A 23,329-nucleotide genomic window follows, 5' to 3' on the forward strand; every position below is an offset into this window, starting at 1 on the left:
GCCCAGGATGGACATGTCATCTAAGGAATGGGAGGGGGAGTTGAAATGGTTGGCAACTGGGAGGTGCAGTTGTTTACCGCAAACCGAGCGTAAATGCTCTGCAAAGCAGCCCCTAAGCCTCCGCTTGGTTTCCCCAATGTGGAGGAAGCCACACCGTGTACAGTGGATGCAGTGTGCCACATTGGCAGATGTGCAGGTGAACATCTGCTTGATGTGGAAAGTCATCTTGGGGCCTGGGGTGGGGGTGAGGGAAGTGGTGTGGGGGCAGGTGTAGCACTTCCTGCGGTTGCAGGGGAAAGTGCCAGGTGCGGTGGGGTTGGACGGGAGTGTGGAGCGGACAAAGGAGTCGCGGAGACAGTGGTCTCTCCGGAAGGCAGACAAGGGTGGGGTGGGGAAAACGTCTTCAGTGGTGGGATCAGATTGTAGATGGTGTAAGTCTGCACTTCCCATTATCTCTGATTTACCAGGATATTGCCTGGTTTGGAGCGAAGGTCTTATGAAGAAAGGCTGAGGGACTTGGGTCTGTTCTCATTGGAGAGAAGAAGGCTAAGAGGGGATTTAATAGAGACATACAGGATGATCAGAGGATTAGATAGGGTGGACAGTGAGTGTGTTTTTCCTAGGAAGATGACGTCAGCTTGTACGAGGGGGCATAGCTACAAATTGAGGGGTGATAGATTTAAGACAGATGTCAGAGGCTGGTTCTTTACTCAGAGAGTGGTAAGGGCATGGAGCGCCCTGCCTACCAATGTAGTTAACTCAGCCACATTAGGGACATTTAAACATCTAAACAGTGTAGGGGGATGAGCTTGGATTAGTTCACAGGTTGGCGCAACATCAAGGGCCGAAGGACCTGTTATGCGCTGTATTGTTCTTTGTTCTATGTAATTCAGTCAAAAATGAAGAGATATTGATAAGTTAAGTGAATGAGCAAAACTGTAGCAAATGGTTTCAATTCATCCACTTTAGAATCAGAATTCTCAAACTGGGTACTTCTACGTGTGAGAATGTGAAAACACTGGAGATACGAAGAAACGTGGGCTAACAATGGTATTATCACTCCATCATTAAAATATCATGGACAAGTGCAAAAGATAATCAAAAAGTGTGAATAGAATGTTGACCTTTGTACCTGGAAGGCATGAAAACCAAGGGGTAGAAAACATACATCAGCTGCACAAAACCTTGTTTAGATCTGGAGTACTGATAGCAGTTCTGGACACCATCTTAGCAGCATCAGTTTACGTTGTTGAGAGAGTAATCAAACTAGGATTGCATTCTCTTGAATTTAGAAAGAGGAATTTAATCACTGTTTTCAAGATATTATGGAGAACAAATGAGGTGGAGAAACTATTCTGAGGATTCAGGAGTAAAGGATTAGGGGGTGTAGTACAAAAATTAAAGACAGCTGTTAAAAAGCTGAAAGTAAGAAACATTCCACACATTTAGAAAACAGGAATCTGTCAATAGGTTGTCATTCCTGACATTCTAACTATAATTGGTCAACTGGTTTCTTGGTTTTTGCAGTTTCTGACATGGTTTTAATCTCAGTTCTAAGTACTAGTGGCATGCAAAACATGACTATTTAGTGAGAGAGGAAGCTTTCTATTGGGGAAATCCATTTTCAGTTGACAAGGTTTCATCTCTGTTAATGAGTCGAGTGAAACAGAGAAGTGCTACATCATGGCCGCTCAAAGGTTGGTCCTTTTAAAGACTTTGGTTCATTTTTCCTTAAGCAGATTCCATGTTATTTTAGTATTGTGCATAAAAGCATTCTTTTCTTTAATGGCCTATTACAGCAGGAAGTATTACTAGTATAATCAAGAATTGAAGTTTTTGTTCCACAAATGTACACTCTTATTTTAAAATAATCCTAAAAGGAGCACAGACAAATTCATTACCATAACTTTATGCGTAATACACTTTTTACAAAAGGACCCAGGTTGTAGTCAGAGTAGTCAGACTTATTTGGTCATATTACATGGTTAATTTTTACAGACTTATTAAATTTCATTTTGTTTAGGAGAAGAGTGAATTGGAAAACCTGCAACTTACTTCCCAGTGTCAACGAGCAGAAATAGACCACCAGAAACAGCTTATTGAGAAGGATCGGCAAGATGTAGACCAGCTGAACAGCAAGATAAATTCACTTCAGCACAATATTGAATCTCTGGAGAGAGAGAAAAGCCACATTAAAGGAAATTGCCTTGTATTGGAAAACAAACTTACTCAAGCAAAAAAGTAAGGAGCAGAGCTGAGATGAACCCTGTTCGATTTTAAAAAAACACTAACATAGCTAAAAATAATCTTAAACCAAATTACACAACACAGATAAGTAATACTGTCATGATCCTAGCTGATGATGGATCCCAGAGTGAAGCCTCACTTGATACATCATAAGTTCAATTTTTCCAGTTGCCTTTTACTTACAGTACTGAGGAAATGCTGCACTGTTGTAGGTGCTGTCTCTCAGATGAGACCACAGAAGTGTCTCAGCATTGTTTGAAGTATAACCACAGAGTTTGATGTCCAAGCCAAAATTTATTCCTCAGTGAATTCCAAAAATAGATTATTTGGTCATTTATTTCATTACTGTTTGCGAGGCTTCGCTGTGCCCTAATTGATCACATGATTTTCATATTAAACAGTGACCACACACTTTGAAAATGCTCGTTACAATTTCTGAAGACTGAAATCTTTAAAAAGAAATTCAGACTTCCAGTTCATGATGGAAGGGCAAGATGTTAGAATTTCAAGTTTTAGACTTCTACAATAACAGAAAATCAAAAATATAATTGATTACACACCATCTTTATAGGCAACTTGTACTTTAAACCACAAAATAGAACATTCACTTTTTTTAATCATAGCTTTAAACATAATTCGCAGATATTATTTACACTACTCTTTAAGTAGACATTAAATTCTTCCTGATTAAGATTATTCTCAGGACCTGAAGTTATTTCTGCTCTTTTCCATGGTGATAGAAAATGTGGGAAATATGTAAGCTCATTTTTGCAGGAAGAATAGAGAAGCAGAATGCTTTTTTAAAAGGAGAAAGATTGCAGAAAACAACAGAACAGAGGGATTTGGGTGTGCTCATTCCTGAAACATAAAAAGTTTGTATCCAAGTTCAGCAGGTAACAGGGAAGGCAAATGGCAATTTCAAAGGTAATAGAGTGAAATTTTGCTAAAATCATACAAGGTATCAGTCAGACCACAGCTGTGAATAGTTTTAAATTTCTTATCTAAGGAAAGATATACTGGCATTGGAGATAGTCCAGAGAAGATTCCCTAGGCTAATACCAAGTTTGGAGTGACTGTCTTAGGAGAGGCGGAGCAGGTTAGGCTTGTATTCATTGGAATTTAGAAGAATGAGAGGTGACCTTATTGAAATACACAAGACTCTAAAGGGACATGACAAGGTAGATGCTGTAAAGTTGTCTCCCCTTGTGGTCAAGTGAACACCAAGACATAATCTCAGAATAAGGATTCACATACTTAAGACCTGAGAAATTTCTTCTCTCAAAGCATAGTGAATCTGTGAAATAACTGACTGCAGAAGGGTGTCAAGGCTGGGTTGTTAAGTACACTCAAGGCTGAGGCAGATTTTTTTTTAAACCAATAAACGAATCAAAGGCTGAATGGCCTCCTCCTGTTGTTTTATTTTCTCTTAGTCCTGACTGCTGAGAGCCTGTTATATGCTTTTGAAATGGAACCTCTTCTTTCCCTCCCTCTAAGCAGTAAGATCTTACAGCAATACTACCTATGCCTGACCCGAGAACTGAACTAGTTGACCCATTGAAAACCCAACAACTGGTTGTTCCTAGGCAGGACTGAATATAGCATCTATTTTTGTACCATGTCCTCAAATGTTATAATTCTCCAGCTTACTTGCTCTCCACAGCTGCCACCCAAAATATGCATGTGCAAACGGACACCAAAAGGATTTCATATTATGCAGAATGCTCTATTAAAATTTTTATTTGAGTCTAATGCATTGAATCCAACAATTTTTTTCGTATCTCTCCACATATGCTTGATGCCTTTGCATTAAACCTGAAACAATTAAATTTTAAATGACTTCTTGGAATTCAGCCAGATTTATAAATATGATTTTCATATTTTACCTTTGTTATTCCAGAGCCTTTGAAGCCACTGAAGATAATAACAGAAATGCTGCATGTAAACTGCAGAAACAACAAACTGAGATAAGTGAACTGGGTCAGGAAATCAGTCAAGTCACTATCCAAAAGGAAGAGCTAAATAGGAAAATTGGAGACATGGAAACCTGCCTGCAAGGTACATCAATTAATCATTTTGCAAAACAAAATGCTGTTATTCCAGTGATAGTAAGAATTGCTGATGCTGGAGTTAGAGATAACTCAGTATGGAGCTGGAGGAGCACATCCTTCTTTGCTGCAATGAAAAAAAGCCCTAGTTTCCTCAACTTCTCCTCGTAAGACCTGCCCTACAGTCCAGGCAGCATCCTGGTAAATCTCCTCTGCACTCTCTCTAAAGCTTCCACATCTTTCTTGTAATGAGGTGACCAGAACTGAACACAATATTCCAAGTGTGTTCTAACCAGGGTTTTATAGAGATGCAGCATAACCTTGCTACTCTTAAACTCTGTTCCCCTGCCAATGAAAGCCAAAGCATCATATGCCTTCTTTACAACCCTATCAACTTGGGTAGCAACTTTGAAGGATCTATGTACGTGGACCCTAAGATCTCTCTGTTCCTCGACACTGGCGAGAATCCTATTATTGACCCTGTATTCTGCATTCAAATTCAACCTTCCAAAATGAACCACTTCACGCTTTTCTGTGTTGAATTCCATTTGCACTTTTTTGCCCAACTCCTGCTTCTTTTCAATGTCCCATCACAACCTACAACAGACCTCCACGCTGTCCACAACTTCACCAACCTTCGTATCATCAGCAAACTTACTAACCTACCCTTCCAATTCCAAGTCATTTATAAAGATCACAAAGAGTAGAAGTCCCAGAACAGATCCCTGCAGAACACCACTGGTCACCGAGCTCTAGGCTGAGTACTTTCCATCTACTACCACCCTCTGTCTTCTATTGGACAGCCAGCTTTGTATCCAGACAGCCAAATTTCCCTGAATCCCATGCCTCCCTACTTTCTGAATGAACCCACCATGTGGAACCTTATCAAATGCCTTGCTAAGGTTGGAACACCACATCCACTGCTCTGCTTTCATCAATGTGTTCTGTCACATCCTCAGAATTCAATAAGGCTTGTGAGGCAAAACCTGCCCCTCACAAAGCCATGCCATTTCTAATCAAACTGTGCATTTCCAAACAATCATAAATACTATCTCTCAGAATCCTCTCCAATAATTTGCCCACACAGAAGTAAGACTGACCCGTCTGTAGTTCCCAGGATTATCCCTATTTCCTTTCTTGAGCAAGAGAATGACATTTGCCACCCTCCAACCATCTGGTACTACTCCAATGGACAGTGAGGATGTAAAGATTATTGCCAAAGGGGCAACAATCTCTCCACTCACTTCCCATAGAAACCTTGAGTATATACCTTCTGGCCCAGGGGACTTATCTATCCTCATGTTTTTCAAAATTTCTAGAACACCCTCCTTCCTAACATCAACATGTTTGATCATATCTGCCTGAACGTCAAGGTCCCTCTCACTGGTGAATACTGAAGCAAAGTATTCATTAAGGACCTCTCCCACCTCCTCTGACTCCGTGCACAAGTTCCCTCCTCTATCCCTGATTGCCTTACCTTCATTCTGGCCATCCTCTTGTTCCTCACATAAGCACAGCATGCCTTGGGGTTTTCCTTGATCCTACCTGCCAAGGTTTTCTCAAAGCCCCTTCTAGCTGTCCTAATTCCATTCTTCAGTTCCTTCCTGGCTACCTTGTAGACCTTCAGAGCCCTGTCTGATCCTTGCTCCCTCAACCTTAACTAAACTTCCTTCTTCCTCTTGACTAGGTGTTCCACATGTCTTGTCATCCAAGGTTCCTTCACCTTACCATTCTTTCCTTGCCTCAGTGGGACAAACCAATCCAGTATTTGTAGAAACTGTCCCCTAAACAACTTCCACATTTCTGTCATGCATTTTCCTGAAAACATCTGATCCCAATTTATGCTCTGCAGTTCTTCCCTAATAGCATTGTAATTCCCCCTCCCCAAATTAAATACTTTCTCATACCATCTACTGCTATCCCTCTCCATGACTATAGTAAACGTCTGGGAGTTGTGATCACTGTCACCAAAATGCCCTCCCACCGAGCGATCTGATACCTGGTCTGGTTCATTGCCAAGCACCAAATCCAATTTGCGCCCCCCCCCCCCCCCCCCCCCCACCGTAGTCAGCCTATCTACACATAGAGTCAGAAATCCTTCCTGGACACACCTAGCACAATCTGCTCCATCCAAACTATTTGCACTTCGGAGGTTCCAGTCTGTAGTAGGGAAGTTGAAGTCACCCATGACAACAACCCTATTATTTCTGCACCTTTCCAAAATCTGCCTCCCAATCTGTTCCTCAGTGTATCTGTTGCTTTTTTTTAGGGAGGGTGGTCTATGGAAAACTCCCAATCAAGTGACTGCTCCTTTCCTGTTTCTGACTTCCACCCATACTGACTCGGTGGACAAACTCTCCTCCAGGACCTCCCTTTCTGCAACTGTGATACTATCCCTGATTAGCAATGCCTCTCCCCCACCTCTTGTACCTCCCTCCCTTTTTCTTTTGAAACATCTATACCCCTGAACATCCAACAACCATTCCTGCCCCTGTGTTATCCAAGTCTCCATAATGGCCACGACATCGGAGTTCCAAGTACCCATAGTTCCCATGCTCTGAGATGGTCACCCTTATCCCTGATACTTCTTGCAATGAAGTAGACCTCAACCCATTGCACTGACTGCCTCTTTGTCCTATCAACAGCTTATCCTTCCTCACAGATTCTCTAACTGCCTGTACATGGGCTACCCCATCCTCTGATTTGTAGCTGCGGTTTCCATGCCCCTGCCAAACTAGTTTAAACCCTCCCGAAGAGCTCTAGCAAACCTCCCGCCCAGGATATTGGTGCCCCTCCAGTTCAGGTGCAACCCGTATTTCCTGTTCAGGTTCCACCTTCCCCAGAAGGTATCCCAATGATCCACATATCTGAAACCCTCCCTCCTACACCAGCTCTGTCGCCACGCATTCAGCTGCACTCGCCATCTATTCCTAGCCTCGCTATCCCACGGCACCAGTAGTAATCCTGAAATTACTATTCTGCTCGTCCTGCCTTTTAGCTTCCATCCTAATTCCCTATATTCACTTTTCAGGTCCTCATCCCGTTTCCTAGCTATGTTATTGGTACCAATGCATACCGTGACTTCTGGCTGCTCTCCCTTCCCTCAAGAATCCTGAAGACTCAATCCAAGACATCTCTGACCCTGGCACCCGGGAGATAACATACCACCTGGGTCTCGCTCGGTGTCACAGAATTTCCTGTCTGTTGCCCTAACCATTGAATCCCCTATCACTATCGCTCTGCTATTCTCCCCCCTTCCCTTCTGAGCCGCAGAGCCAGGCTCAGTGCCAGAGACCTGGTCGCTATGGCTTTCCCCTGATAGGTCATCCCTGTCAACTGAATCCAACGTGGTATACTTATTATTGAGGGGAACAGCCACAGGGGATCCCTGCACAGTCTGCCTATTCCCTTTCCCCCTCCTGACAATCACCCAGCCAGCAATGCCCTGTAACTTGGGTGCGACCTCCTCCTTATAACTCCAGTCTATCACCCCCTCAGCCTCCCAAATGATCCGGAGTTCATCCAGCTCCAGCTTCCGTTCCCTAACGTGATCTGTGAGGAACTGGAGTTGGGTGCACTTCTCACAGGTCAAGTCAGAAGGGACACTAGTAGTGACCCTTACCTCCCACATCCTACAAGAGGAGCATGCAACTGCCCTAACTTCCAGTATCTCTACTCTAGATTGCCAAAAGAATAAAGAAAACCCTTACCTGGTCTTTCCAACCCTCCACACAGTCTTTTCTTTTTGGCTAGAGGAGGAGGATGGGTGGGAGACACTACACGTGTAGTGTTTCGGGTTTACCCAATGCCCGAATATAATAATTCATTGCACCACCCCACTCTCACCTCTCCCACTGCTGACTCACGAGGTAAGGTTTTGTAAGGAAAACCTTACCTTCCTGACCGACCTCTGGCTTGCGCTCTTGTCTCTTCTGCCGCTCAAATCAAGAATGTGCCTTTTGGTGATTTGCTTTCTGCTGACCAAATTAGCAAGGAACAGTAAAATTAGAAGCTGTTTCATGATCCACATTCTAATTGGCAAAGGATGGTAGGAAAACAGTTGCTTGAAGATGAAAAAATTTAATCCTAAATGAAAATTGAAATTGTAGATTGCTGATGTGACCTTTATATTGTCATGCATTGTGTTCTAACTTGCAAGCAAATTGGCTTGCAAATGGACTTGAATGGAATCTACTTGCAACCTGGGGATTGTTTTTACGTCATCTTTCCTACTTGGCAATATCAAAATGAACTGACCCTAATATTTTTGATGGATCACTGGCAAAAGCCCTGCTTTGCTATGTTTAGAACAATAGATCAGAATATGGTTAATATTGATACTTAATATTTTTTGGTCAAATGTCTTTGGAACAACTTTCAGTAGATGAGGGAAATACATAAAAATTAAAACATTTCTTACTTAATCAGAAACTATTTCTATTGAATAGAGAGGAAGGCAGAGCTGCAAATGGTGATGGATAATCTCAGAGATACCAAAGATCAGCTGCAATTAGCAGATCAGGTAAAGCCATGATTTTGTTTTAATTTGAACCCCCATGTGTCTATACAGAGTTGATTGTGAGGTTTAAGAATGGATAAAGTAAAAGTAACTTGTAAACTATTTTATGAAACGCTAGATATTCCATGGTCAATAATTGGAATGCAGTAGGCAAGTGGTTATTGATTATGTCGTCAACTCAAATGGGGAAAAGTATAAAAATCGTAAATATAATTTTCAGTAACTTTGTTTTGATAGCGCTCAAAACAATGAGGCATGCTTTTTAAAATAGAATATTTTACAGTAGTTATGTGCTATTTTGATTAAACTGCCACAAGGGTCAGTGCTGTGTTCACTGCTTTTCATCATTTATGTAAATGATTTGGATGTCAATATAAGAGGTATGATTAGTAAATTTGCAGATGACACCAAAATTGGAGCAGTAGTGGGCAGTGAAGGAGATTATCTCAGAGTACAACAGAATCTTGACCAGATGAGCCAATAGGCTGAGGAGTTTAATTTAGATAAGTATGAAGTATTCCAATTTGGTAAGGCAAGTCAGGGCATGACTTATACAGTTAATGGTAGTGGGGGTGTTCACAAGCACAAACACCTTGGAACAGAGATGCATAGTTCCTTGAAAATAGAGTCACGGGTAGACAGGATGGTGATGAAGGCATTTGGCATGCTTGCCTTCATTGGTCAAAACATTGAGTGAAGGAGTTGGGATGTCGTGTCGCAGGACATTGGTAAAGCCACTTTTTAGAATACTGAGTACAATTCTGGTCGCCATTCTATAGGGAGGATGTTGTTAAACTTGAGAGGGTGCATAAAAAAATTTACGGGGATGTTGCCGGGACTGGAGGGTATAAGGAGTTATAGGGAGAGGTTGAATAGGCTGGGGCAATATTCCCTGGAGCATCAGAGGCAGAGGATGACCTTATAGAGATTTCTAAGATTGTGAGGGGAATGGATAGGGTGAATAGCCAAAGTCTTTTACCTAGGGTGGGGGAGTCCAAAACTAGAGGACACAGGTTTAGGTGAGAGGAGAAAGATTTGAGAAGACCTAAGGGGTAACCTTTTCACTGAGAGGACTGTGCATGTATGGAACGAGCTGCTAGAGGAAGTGTTGGAGGCGGGTACAATTACAACATTCAAAAGGCACCTGGATGCACGTATGAATAGGAATTGTTCAGTAGGATATGTGCCAAATGCTGGTAATTGAGAGTAGGTCAGATTGGGATGTCTGGTCGCCGCAGACATTGTGGACTGAAGGGTCTATTTCTGAACTGAATGATTCTATAAGTTATGACATTTTATGTATGGACAATACTTTCTTGATTTTTCTTCCTTTGTAAACATCCAAAGTTTCTCAGTGGAACACATTTTATAGCTATATATCCTAAATACTTAGAACAAGTGCAATCTAGTAATTGTGTATTGTTCACTTAGTTTAATCTTTCCAGTTGATTTATGGCACAGAAAAAGGTTTTTGTACAATGATAAACAATGCATGAACAGAAATTGTTATACCTTGTTCAACAAAACCCATGTGAAGCATTTAGATTTTTAATTGTTCAATTAACTGTAATTTAATACTTGCAGAATTTGTATTTTCTGTAAAGTCGCCATAGTCCATGAGGACCATAGGGTTGTTTTCTCATTAGAGAGACACAATTGGTGAATTTAACCCGAGTGTCATCTCACCGCAGGTGAAGGGCGAGGTTGAGAAGGCTGCATTTCCATAATAAGTGCTAATGTCAAATAGTCATTAATGTTTCATGAATTTCCTAGGACCTTCAGAATATTACTAAAAGGCGTGATGTGTTAAAAACCGAACAGCTCACGCTGAAGGAAAATGTAAATCGAAGTGCACGTAAATATCAGGCTTGTCTGGAAAAAGAGAAAAGAAAGGAACAAGAGTTATTTATGCTTCAGCAACACATTGAAGAAAAACAAAATGAACTCTCAAAGCAGCAAAGGGTAGGAGGGCTATCTAATAATCTACATAAATCCATTAGTAATGTATTTCATTGTGGAAATAATTATGATTATGTTAACATCAATTGACATTAAAAACAGATTTTATAAAGGAAGTTTCTGTAAAAGAAGGGAATAGTTCACAGGTTCCAATTTTGTTTTTATGGAATGCGAGCATCGTTAGTAAGGCCAGCAGTTATTTCCCATTCTTAATTGCCTTTGAAAAAGTGGGAGTGATGTACCTTAAAATGCTGTAATCTGTGTGCTGTTAGTAAACCCAGAGTACCATTAAGTATAACAAGGATAGAGCTGGATGATCGCAGCAGGCCAAGCAGCATCAGAGGAGCAGGAAGGCTGATGTTTCGGGCCTCGGGCCTAGACCCTAGACCCTGAAGAATAACACCTTGTTATCCCAGATTCTCCAGCATCTGCAGTTCCTGCTACCATTGACTATAAACTTCCAGGATTTAAACACAGTGACAATTAAGGAGCAATGGTATGATTCTTCACCAGGAATGCATGACTTGGAGGGGCTGTTCCAGATGGTGTGCTCCCGAGCTTCTAGTACAGTTGAAATACGTAGATCACAGGGAGCAGTGGAAATGACTGCTCTTGTCCTCATGGTTGAATGAGTCTTTGAACTTGAATTTTAAGTTTTGTGTTCCTTCTGTCGTATGATTTTAAAATTCCCTTTTGAGTTTCTTAAATGTATCCCATGATATGTGTCAGAGATCTGATGGGTGATGATCTCTTCCCCACATGCCCTGGGTACTTTGTTCAATGTACTCTTCCCAGACCCAACTTGAATGTGATGCCCACTCTTCAAATACTTTCCCAGTGCCTTAGATCAAAAAACAGGAGGGACGGATATGGAGATAATTACTCATCCTAAGGCACTGTGGTGTAATGCAATAACAGCAAGTTGTATCTACTGTCAGTAATGAAGCTTTTGTAATAAGTGCAGGAAGATTTTATTGAGATATTTTAATTTATTCTGTTTAGTTATTACAGAGTCTTGAAAAGGACATTCAGAGTGAGGAGATAAAGTTGGAGGAGTCTGCATCTAAAGTAAAGGTCCACCTCCAAGGTTTGGAGGCTGAACTATCAGACAAGAGGGAGAAATTTGAACAGGCTGTTGCAAAAGTAAACTTAATGGAGGAGCGATCAAGAAAACTGCAACATAACGAGGAACATTGTACTTTTTTGGAGAACCAGATTGCTACTCTAAGTAAGTCTTGAATGTTGATTCTGACATGTCTTAGGCACCTATGTGGCTTTGTAAGTTCAAATAATGAGTAGTTGAGCCATGCAGAGATCCCAGATGAAGTCACCAATCTATTTTGATGTGGCTAATCTCAGACAGAGTAACTTTTAGCATGCTACAATTGGCCTCCATCCCACCATGGATATAAAGGAAATACTAGATTCTTGACTCTTGTTGATGTTATGCCTTGCCCTGTCATAGACGATAGGCAGCCATGAATGCTGGTTGAGATCAAAACCAAAACTTCCCTGTAAAATATCTCTCAATTAATAGATGTAGCATGTGACTACTGGCATATTAATGGAGACTAATTGTTCCTGTGAAACCCACCACAAGACATCAACACCATCAAGACATGTACTTGGAGCACAGAGCAATTTTCTGTCAGTGATTTTGTTGCTTGGTATAATTGCTTACCTCAACAGCAAGTCAGAATCTCAGTTAAGATTAATATTTAAGCAGTTACTTCCTAAGCCAGGATAAAATACACTCTGTATTGTGTTTCCAAGCTACTTTGAGCCTTTTTTTAATTTATAAAATATTTGATTTACATTACATGTTCTGTTGTGTCGCAGAGCATCAGCTTTCCAGCCATGAACAAAAGCAGCAAGAAATGTTGAATGAACTTGCATTTTGTCATAAAGAAGTTGAGTTCTCAAAAAAAAATCTAACTCACCTTCAGGAGCTAATTTTTTCAGAGAGGAAAAAAGCAGAGAAGCATATTGCAGCCATCAAAGAAGAGTCTAAAGCTCAGCGAACTCAACTGGAGAAAGTCCTCAACGTAAGTGGCTGTGACCACCATGCCATTTTGAAGCAGTAGCCAAGTCCCTATTGTAGTTTAACAGAATTTTAATGTTGACAAACTTAACTGAACTACTGAATGTCTAACAACCCATTTATCATGCTCACTATTGCTTCAGATGATAACTGTTAAGATAAATTACAAATGTTGTGAAAGAATAACATTTAAAATGTATTAATTGATTAAATGATAAATTTATAATAGCCAGATACCCTGTATGGACTAACAAACCCACTGAGGTTACTTCTGATTTTGGACAGGAACAAAAACATGAAAACAACAGACTCCAAAATGAATTATCTTCAAGAGATCAGACTGCGCAAGATAACCATGAACGTACCAAACGTGTCATGACTGAGTTAAACGAGATGAGACAGGAATATTTTGAACTCAAGCAACAGGTACATGACAAGAAAAGCATTGTTTTTCACAATTAGCTAAAGCAAAATAAATTTGTTCTATGCTGGAATTGTTGGGTTCAGTTTTTAATGGTGGGATTCAAACTCATCTCATGACATTAACCTTTTGAAATGCTGGTTGATTGACATTAGCATCACACCACCATCTTTCTTTATACACAAAAGAATAAAGAGCAATGCAATAATATTTGTGGTTAAAATATTTTTGATGTAGTATCATTAATGCCACTAAAAATGACCAGCAAAAATTTGTCAGAACTTACTTTTTTAATTCTTTTACCAGAGCTACTTATGTTTGCCTTTTGTACTGCTTCTTAAAGAAAGCATTCCTGAGAGGGAATCAAGCATATTAGGAAGACCGAGTGTGATTACCTACAGTAAATTTCTAATCTTGGGAAGATGCAAATGAGATTAGATGCTTTCCCATGGGGAGTTGAGGAAAATATCAGATCGTATGGCACAGGATGAAAAAGCAGCAGGGTTTTGGTAATGTTACTCTTCATTAAGAAAGACAAGTGGCATATGAATACAAAGTAAAAAAGGAGAAAAAATTACTAATAATTTATAGTGGAAAACAAATATGAACTAGTTTCTGGGTATTCATACTTCAACTGCTTCTCTTTGATATTTTAATGATCTTTTAGCTGAGAAATCAGGAGCAATTGGAACAACAACAGAAGGAGATAAAGGAAGCCATAAGGACCCTTCGGTCAGATGTGAAAGCAGAAATTAGCAGTAGTTTGAAAGATCTGGATCAGTCGTGCATGGAACCGAAGAATGATCCAGATATAATTTGGGAAGAGGAGATGACTCTTCACATTGAAACAGGAAGCTTAAAGGATAATGTTCCCTTTGCCAGAGAAACTCTTGATGAAAGATTAAGCCTGACTAGATTTAATTTTAAGGTGAAATTCCTTTGCAGTTGATTTTTAATATTTGTGATAAGTTAATGTTTCATATTCCTGAATTCACACTGTGGAGGAATCACCTCATGTTGTAACAGTGTATGAAATATATAAATACTTATTATTCATATCTTATAAACCTTCTCCATCCACACCTTGTCATTTTTTTTCCATTATAACCACTTACATCCATATTTATAATATAAACAACTTATAAACTTGTCACATGAAACTTTGTCGGTCCCCAAATTAAGATCCATCATCACCAACAAAGGGGAAGTTGGTGGGAATCGAGGTGAAGTTGTAGATATGATGTGATTTTTGAGTATTTTTGGTTTGAAAAATGTGTCACCATATGCACTGTTCATCAAAAGGATCAGGGGGATTGACTTTCCTAATCCAATGAAATTTCTTTGAGAGTTCTTTAAGAGTTTCTTTGCTTTCTTTTCCAAAAGACCGTGGGGTGAGAAAAGCTGGAAATTTATCTGTCAATGTTTTTATTTCAAGCAAGATTAGCATAACTAAAACTTATGAACAAGTGCATATGTCATGGTTACTTTGTTAGAATTTTTTTGGAAGTTACAGAAAATAGATTGCTGAAAATTCAGTTATAAATCGGTGTCTAAATTGAATTCCGGGCTTACAGGATTCTTTTAAACTTCGAACCTTTGGGTGTCTTATGAAACACAAATTATATTTGGAAATGTATTTGTTAAAAGCAGCCAGCAAACTCACTAATATTGCACGAGTTTTTCTGTAATTCTGTCTGTATTCCTAGCACAAGCCTGAATGTAGATCAGGAAATTATCTACTTATTGCAAAGAAATGTCTATGCCTGTGCACAACAACATAAAGACAGGAATATTTTGACAGTGGATAAAATATGGCACTGGAGTTAAGAGAGTGCCTGTGGGAACATTCAAGGCTGTGTAGAGTGTGTGCTATCAAAGAATATTGATTTTTCTGGAATGTAGAAGAGTGGGTGCAGATTCAAACATACTTGTAACACAACACATTACTAAGCTACTGGAAAAATGCAGTTATTAATGAGGGTTCTGTATAAGTGTGGGAAGGATGAAGAGAAAACATCAATTTCTCATGTTAAAAGCCATTAAACAATTGCAGATCAATGTTGGGGGAGAGCTAGAACCTGATCTTTCTGCATTCTCAAGTAGGATATAAAGCATGACATATTTAATAAAAGGATATTATTGTTCCTCTGCCATCCAGGATGAACAGTGGCGAGGGGACGTGCTAAGAGAGAATCTACGACAACAGGAGGATCACCTCAAGGTTGAAAAAATTGCTAAATCTGAAAGTAATAATTATACAAAAATGACAAACCTGCTTATATTTGTGAACACAAATTCATATTAATAGTTGGATTCATTTGCCATATCCACTTTTGCATCAATTAAATACGATTTATCAGAAAAGTTAACATTTTACATAGGAATTGGTTGCAATGACATAGAAGGCAACACAACGAATCCGTAAGAATCGCTCTAGAATTTATTGAAAACAGAATTACCTCAGTTCACATCTTCAGAAAGAGTCATATAGGATGGAAACAGACCCTTCAGTCCAACCAGTCCATACTGAACATAAACCCAGCCTAACCTCATCCCATCTGTCTGTCCTGGCCCATAACCCTCCAAACCATTCCTATTCATGTACTTATCCAAATGTCTTCTAAAAGATGTAACTGTGTCCATAACTTCTTCAAGAAGTTCATTCCAAATACAAACCACCCTCTGTGTAAAAAAAAACTCCCCCATGTCTTTTTGTTTAAATCTCTCTCCTCTGACCTTAAAAATGTACCCCATAATCTTGAAAGCCCCCATCCTATACCCCTCATGATTTTATAAATCTCTATAAGGTTACTTCTCAACCTTCTATGCTCTGGGGAAGAAAAGTCCCAGCCTATGCAGTCTTTCTTTATAACTCAAACCTTTCATACCCACCAACATCCTGGTAAATCTCTTCTAAACTTTCTCCAACTTAATAATATCCTTCCTATAACTGGACAACCGGAACTGGACACAGTTACTCCAGAAGTGGCCTCACTAATGTCCTGTCCAACCTCAGAATGACTTCCCAACTCATTTACTTAAAGTATCTAGGACAAGTTCTCTGAATTTTTTGTACAGCTTCTAAACACTCATCATTCCCATTTGACGTAAATTCAATAGGCCTTTGAATGATAGATCTATAGTTGACACTTGTTCAGTTCCTATTCTATTTCATATTTTAAATAGGTCTTCTCTCAATAATTCAAACAAGTCACAACAGTAGCATAAGGATTTGAAAGTGCAAATAACTAAGCAAGCAGAGAACTAGGGTATCGATCAAAACCCTAGACTCAGTAATTGTAACAAAATATGGCATTATTCAGAGCTTGGAACTACACAAATTTATGTGACTCTTCAAATGTCAACATACTGATGACTGAAGCCAAGATTCAAACTGCAGTTTACCTAATACACACACTGACTGTTAGAAATTCTAAACATAATGCTTCTAGGGTTCTGATAACTCTGAATTAATAGTATCAAAATCTTGCCCACATGAAACATTTTACTATGTGCCATGTTTATTTACCAAATGCAAAAGTAACTGTTATATTTGGAGTTATAAACTTTTAAGAGGGAGTAATAAAAGGTTGAACATCTGAGGTTCACATTCAAGATTCCCACACACAATACGTTGCCAATCCTCCCCAAGTGTAATCATAGGAATGTTCCATGAATTGCATTCTAAACATTGAGTTGCTTTAAGCTGCAAATGCCTTTCTTAGAAGTTCAAACAACACTTAAGGACCTTGAAGTAACATTATCGAGAATGTATATTTTCCAAGAAAGCTTAGAAATAAGAAATCTCAAATGCACAGTGAATAATAAAAATTGTAATTTTACTGAAGAATCCAAATGCCATCCATAATCTTGTGATCATTTACTTTTTAATGAGTTGAAGATTTTCTGTTGTTTAGGCACAGATTCGTCAGTGCATGTCAAAGCAAGCTGAAACACTATGTAAACGAAAGCAACAGACGGAGGGCAGTCTGACCAGCCTTAAAAGACGTGTGGATGCTCTGGATGAACTTGTTACTTCCACCAATGTAGACTCATTTCACCAGTACAAGTCTTCATCAAACAATGGGCAGAGCAAGGTGGGTTGTAATTTAAGAAGGGCATACTAGATACAGTTGGCTGTAACTGAAGCTTTGTTTAGTTTTATCCTTTTAAAGAAGGTTGTGGTGGGAGAATGAAACCCTGAATTTATCTTTCAATTCATCTAAATAGCAACCAGTTGTAATGATTATATCAAGATTCTATCATGCATTGTGTCTGTAGAATTCTTCATTGTATTGATAAAGGACTTTTTTCATTTTTCAAATACAAATTATGCTGTTTGGTCTAAATTTTTATTTCTGTTCAGAAACTGAATACTATCCAGTTTCTTACTTTTATGAAGGTATTTTTAAAGTCAGAAGTATAACACCCTTCTGGTTTGGAAAGTAAACTTAATTTTCAGCTGCTTCCAACACATTATCTATATCAGGCAAATATGTGAATAGAGCCCATCAGACATTTAATATTTTTTTTTACCTGTGGTACCATAATTAAATGTTCTACTTGGACAAAGTTTTGAAATTGTATCTGACCTTGGAAGTGCAATGCTTACAATTCCAACCAATAATTTCCAGATTGGGAATTCGCAGTTTGGAATCTTGTCTCCAGGATATAGTGTACTGCCAATTATGAGCCAAGCAAATACAGTTTAGATACCAGTTTTTCTTTACAGTGAGCAGGTCTAGGACTTTTTATAGATATCCTGATGCTCAGCTTGATTGTTACTTGTTTTTTCAGAAGTCATGGTCCTCGTATTGCAGCTTGTTTTACTTGCTGAGAAGACAGTGTGCAGTGTAATTTGATATCGGACATGAAATGGAAAAGAAGCAGAAATGGTGTTAAGTCACTGCTTCTTTGGTATTGGAATGCAAGGAAATTATTTAATTTGAGTTAATTCTCATTTTCCTTCTTGGATCTGCTAGAATTTTATGTTTATACGTATCCTGTTTTCTTTTTGATGAAATACTTTATGCCCTTTGGTTTACTTTACTTAATAACTGTTAAGTGTGTTGAACTTCGAAGCTATTAACTGCCTTTTGTCTGCTCGCTCTAGTCTCTTATGAACGTGTATGCAATTTTCAGAAGCATATTCTGGGGTCTGGGTGATACTTGAGTGGACATATTTAGTGCCCATCCCTAGTTATTCTAAGTGGTTGGACTTGAAAGGGTGCAGTTCTTGTGGTGTTAATGTTTCCACAATGCTTTTAGGACATTCAAAGATTTTCACATATAATCAATGAAGGAATAGCTAAATAATCCACAGTCAGGATGATATACTGAGGAACTTGGACTTGATGTCTTCACCATGTCAGCACTGCAGCGGCACTTCTCAACAGAAGGACTCACAGTACAGGATGATGTTACTTAAATGTTTAAGTTGCGCACTACTTTATGAGGATCATGCCAATTTCAGCCACATTGTTGCAATGATGGATTGAGTAAAAGGGATTTTATTGATCAATAAACCTGCTCTTTCCTCAATGTTGTGCTTGTGTCATATCTACACCCACTTTGGTGAGAATTGCTCAAGGCAGGTATTGACTGCCTAATTAGTAGGGGGGGTTATGAATGAAACTGGAATAATCAGCTAAACAACTCCTTTGGAATGCAGGGAAAAAGAAATTGAGGAAGTAATTGAAGATAGTTGGCCCAAAAATTCTTCAGAGGAGTTAATGGAGGGATATGATAACTGGCCGCCCCCCACAGACGCAATAATATTCCTCTACATTCAGTATTACTCAGTCACTGGAGAGTTTTCTCTTTTTTTTTCAAAGCTATGTGTTGGACAAGGGCATTTCTGGCTGGACCAGCATTTATTGTCTGTAACTAGTTGCCCTTGAGAAGGTGATGGTGAGCTGCTTTCTTGAACTGCTGTAGTTAGACCCATAATGCTGTTAGAGGGGGTCTTCCAGGATTTTGACCCAACAGTAGTGTAGGAATGGTGATATATTTCCAAGTCAGAATGGTGAGAGACTTTGAGGGGAATTTGCAGATGTTCATGTTCTTGTGTATCTGCTGCCCTTGTCATTCTAGGTGGAAGTATTTGTGTGTTTGGAAGGTGTTGTCTAAGGGTATTTGGCGAATTTCTGCAGTGCATCTTGTATATAGTACACATTGCTGCTGCTGAGTGTCAGTGGTGGAGGGAGTAAATGTTTGCGGATGTTAGAGTGACTTTAGTCTTACTAAGCAGTTACCTTTATCTTTGTTCTTCCATCGGTGTTGAGATGAAGGCTTCGTAAATTAAGATGCGAATTTATGCAAAATCTAGCTTGGGATGCAGTAATATTGTGGTTGTTTTAGTGATTTAGTAATCCAGAGGTATTGAATAGTGTTCAAGAGACAGGATTTCAAATCCCAAAGTGACAACTGGATAATTTAAATTTAGTTGCTAATATAATGTAACCCTGAAATGATGAGCTTTATTAATGATAGAGGTAAATGCAACTAGCAGATTGTCTTAAAAACCTATCTGCTTCATTAATGTTCATTAGAGAGGGGAATCTTCTGTCCTTACCTGGCCTTTGATACTTCAGACCAGCAGCAATGTGGTTGACTCTTGACTGCCCTTTGAAATGGCCTGTCATCCTATGAAGTCCTCATCACATGGGCTGATATGGCTTAAGACACCTTCTCAAGGGCACTTAGGAGGACATCAATAAATATTGACCTTCCCACTGACACAAAAATCCTGTGCATTTTTTAAATGTCATTACATACCCCTCTTTGTGTTTTCTTGTGAACCATTCTGTTCCTCTCCGTTATTCCAATACTTGTTCCAATATTATTGGCTTTGTCTTCATCTGCTGGGGGTCTCTAGGCTCTGGAATCATCTCCGTAAACCTCTCCATATTTCTGCCTCTCTTTCTGTCTTGTGTTAAGAACTATTTCTTTGACCATGATTTTGGCCACATCGCCTCTTCTGCCTAATGTGGGTCGCTATTAAATTTTGTGTGATAACTCTTCTGTGAAGCAGCTCCAACGGTTTACTCCTCTACAGGTGCTACATAAATGCAAATTGTTGCTTTTTATTGTTTCAGTCTCTTCTTCAAGGAATAGTTCAATCATCTTCTAGAAACTCAACAGAAAGATCTCTTCAACCAGAAAGCACCCATCTGCATGTTGCAGAAGTAAATGTTTCTGAAAATGATGCAGGTAAAGAATAACTGGAGTAATAGTTATTTTAACATCAGTTTTCCATTTTGGCCTTGATTCAAAACCTGTTTTCAGTGAGGTAAACTACAAAAATTAATGCACATGTATTATAACACTTGGGCCACTCAGTTAAACTTAACTGCTTCCAATTATGTTGCACATTTAATACAACATAGCGTTCAACAAGATTGATACCAATTATTATAAATATCACAACGCGAAAAAAGCATCAGGACAGGTGATTGAAAACTTTATTCAAAGATTTTTGGAAGTATTTTGATTGAAAACTTAAATGTAAGGTGATTAAGCTCAAAGCAGCTGAAAACATGGTTGCCGGTGGCGTGATTAAAATCTGGATTGCTTAGGTGATTTATAATTGGTGTAATGTAGAAATCTTGGATATGTAGGGCCGAAAGAGATTATAGAGATAGAGAGACACAAGATCATGGAAGTATTTCAAAGCAAGGATCAGGACTTTGAAGTTGAGATATTGGCAGACCAAGAGGCAGCATAGGTTAGCAGGCATGGGAATGATGGGTGAATGAGACCTAAAAAGAAAGTTTTGGATGACCACAGGCTTTCTGTAAGGTGCAAGATAAGAGGTTAGCCAGGAGAGTGTTGAAATGGTCAAGGCTAGAGATATCAATCATATGGATGAGTGTTTTAGCAGAAATTGAGCTGAAGGAGGGTCACTGTATAGTGATGTGACTGAGAATGAAGAAGGCCTATATGATCAAACATTCAGAACAAGTGAGAAATACTTGGTCAGGTAGTGTCTGTTGCAAAAAAACAGAATTGATGTTTCTAGTAACTGGACTTTCCTCTCCCTCCTCCTCTCCACTCTTTCTCTCCTTCCTCTAACACTCTCTCTCTCTTTCTCTCCTTCCATCTCTCTCTTTCTCCGTCTTTTCCATCTCTCATGACACCTTTCTGAATGTGATATGAGCCCACTTTAAGAAATTGAACAAATCTCCCAGAACTAGACATCCAAATGGCCAGGGAGAATAAAATGATGATGGAAATTAGTATTAGTAACAGAATCGCACTGGGTAGGTCAATGGAGCTGAAAGTTGATTATTCCCGAAGACCTGGTGGTCTCTCTCCTGGAGAATTGAAGGGGCAAGCTATAGAGATAGTCAATGCATTGTTCACAATTTTCCAAAATTCTCTAGATTATAGAATGGCTGCCTTACAGTCTACAGAAATAAATGTCACCTCTCTATTTAAGAAAGGAATAAGCCAGAAAATAGGGAACTACAAACCTGTTATTCTTCCATCAGTAGAAGGGATAATACTAGAATTTGATATCAAGGATGTGGCAAATAGGCAGTGGATAATAATGATCTGATGGTGCATTGTCAGCATTTGCAAATGGGAAATTGCGTTTGATGAGCTTTGAGTACAGAAGTATTGAAAGTCTTGCTTCAGTTGTATAGGAATTTGGTTAGACTGCCGTTGGAGTACTGAGTGCAGTTTTGATCGCTTTTTCTCAGGAAAGATATTGTTGCCATAGAGGGAATGTAGCAAAAGTTCAGCAGGAATGGCAGGACAATCCTATGAAGAAAGGTTGGGCACACTGGGCTTGTATAAGCCACAGTTTCGATGAATGAGAGATGACCTCATTGAAACTTATAAAATTCTTAGGAGATAGACAGGTTAAAAGCAAGTATGATGTTTCACCTAGTTCGGGAGCCAAGAACAAAGAGGCACAATTTAAACATAAGGGAGTTGCCACTTAGATAAGGATTTTTTTTTTCTCTGATGGTTGGGAATTCTTTACTTCAGAGTGCAGTGGAATGTGTTATATTTAGGTGGATGTTGATAAACTTCTGATTACCTATGGTATTTAGAAGGATGGTGTGAATAAAAGGCATTCACATGCTCGATCAGTCGTGGTTCGTATTGAATACAAGGACCAGCTGAATAGGTTGAATGACTCTTGTTCCTGTGTTCCAAAAGCTTTCATGGGAGCCGATCCTGCACACAGTTTTCAACCTGAGTTCCCAATAAAGTTTTTATATCGGTTCACAGTTTTATCTTGAGTTTTATTTTTTATATGCAAGACATAAGATCTAGAATTCTGCTAGCATATTTTGAGCAATTATCAGTCTGAGATGTTCCCTTTAGTGCCCATTAAACCTATTCACCTTACTTAAGGACCGCAACTTTCCCCCACGGTGATCGAGAACGCCCTTGACCGCGTCTCCCGCATTTCCCGCGACACATCCCTCACACCCTGCCCCCGCCACAACCACCCCAAGAGGATCCCCCTCGTTCTCACACACCACCCTACCAACCTCCGGATACAACGCATTATCCTCCGACACTTCCGCCATTTACAATCCGACCCCACCACCCAAGACATTTTTCCATCCCCTCCCCTGTCTGCTTTCCGGAGAGACCACTCTCTCCGTGACTCCCTTGTTCGCTCCACACTGCCCTCCAACCCCACCACACCCGGCACCTTCCCCTGCAACCGCAGGAAATGCTACACTTGTCCCCACACCTCCTCCCTCACCCCCATCCCAGGCCCCAAGATGACATTCCACATCAAGCAGAGGTTCACCTGCACATCTGCCAATGTGGTATACTGCATCCACTGTACCCGGTGCGGCTCCCTCTACATTGGGGAAACCAAGCGGAGGCTTGGGGACCGCTTTGCAGAACACCTCCGCTCAGTTCGCAAAAAACAACTGCACCTCCCAGTCGCAAACCATTTCCACTCCCCCTCCCATTCTCTTGATGACATGTCCATCATGGGCCTCCTGCACTGCCACAATGATGCCACCCGAAAGTTGCAGGAACAGCAACTCATATTCCGCCTGGGAACCCTGCAGCCATATGGTATCAATGTGGACTTCACCAGTTTCAAAATCTCCCCTTCC

General features: G+C 39.7%; 1 protein-coding gene across 4 annotated transcripts in view; it reads left to right on the top strand.

Moving 5' to 3' along the window:
* Positions 1-23,329, top strand: part of cntrl (centriolin) — a 112,796-nt gene that overhangs the window by 86,056 nt on the left and 3,411 nt on the right. For 2 of the 4 annotated variants that reach the window (XM_048558651.2, XM_048558652.2), the window contains exons 33-43: positions 2,024-2,241; positions 4,145-4,302; positions 8,741-8,814; positions 10,585-10,773; positions 11,773-11,998; positions 12,610-12,815; positions 13,097-13,237; positions 13,900-14,160; positions 15,391-15,453; positions 17,150-17,329; positions 20,330-20,444. In XM_048558651.2, coding sequence (XP_048414608.1) covers positions 2,024-2,241; positions 4,145-4,302; positions 8,741-8,814; positions 10,585-10,773; positions 11,773-11,998; positions 12,610-12,815; positions 13,097-13,237; positions 13,900-14,160; positions 15,391-15,453; positions 17,150-17,329; positions 20,330-20,444 — 1,831 coding nt within the window. Of the gene's footprint in view, positions 1-2,023; positions 2,242-4,144; positions 4,303-8,740; positions 8,815-10,584; positions 10,774-11,772; positions 11,999-12,609; positions 12,816-13,096; positions 13,238-13,899; positions 14,161-15,390; positions 15,454-17,149; positions 20,445-23,329 lie in introns of those variants that run through there. The other 2 variants (XM_048558653.2, XM_059638380.1) reach the window with 2 other exon arrangements.

This window comes from Stegostoma tigrinum, chromosome 29 (genome assembly GCF_030684315.1).
Source record: "Stegostoma tigrinum isolate sSteTig4 chromosome 29, sSteTig4.hap1, whole genome shotgun sequence".
Classification (NCBI taxonomy): Eukaryota; Metazoa; Chordata; class Chondrichthyes; order Orectolobiformes; family Stegostomatidae; genus Stegostoma; species Stegostoma tigrinum.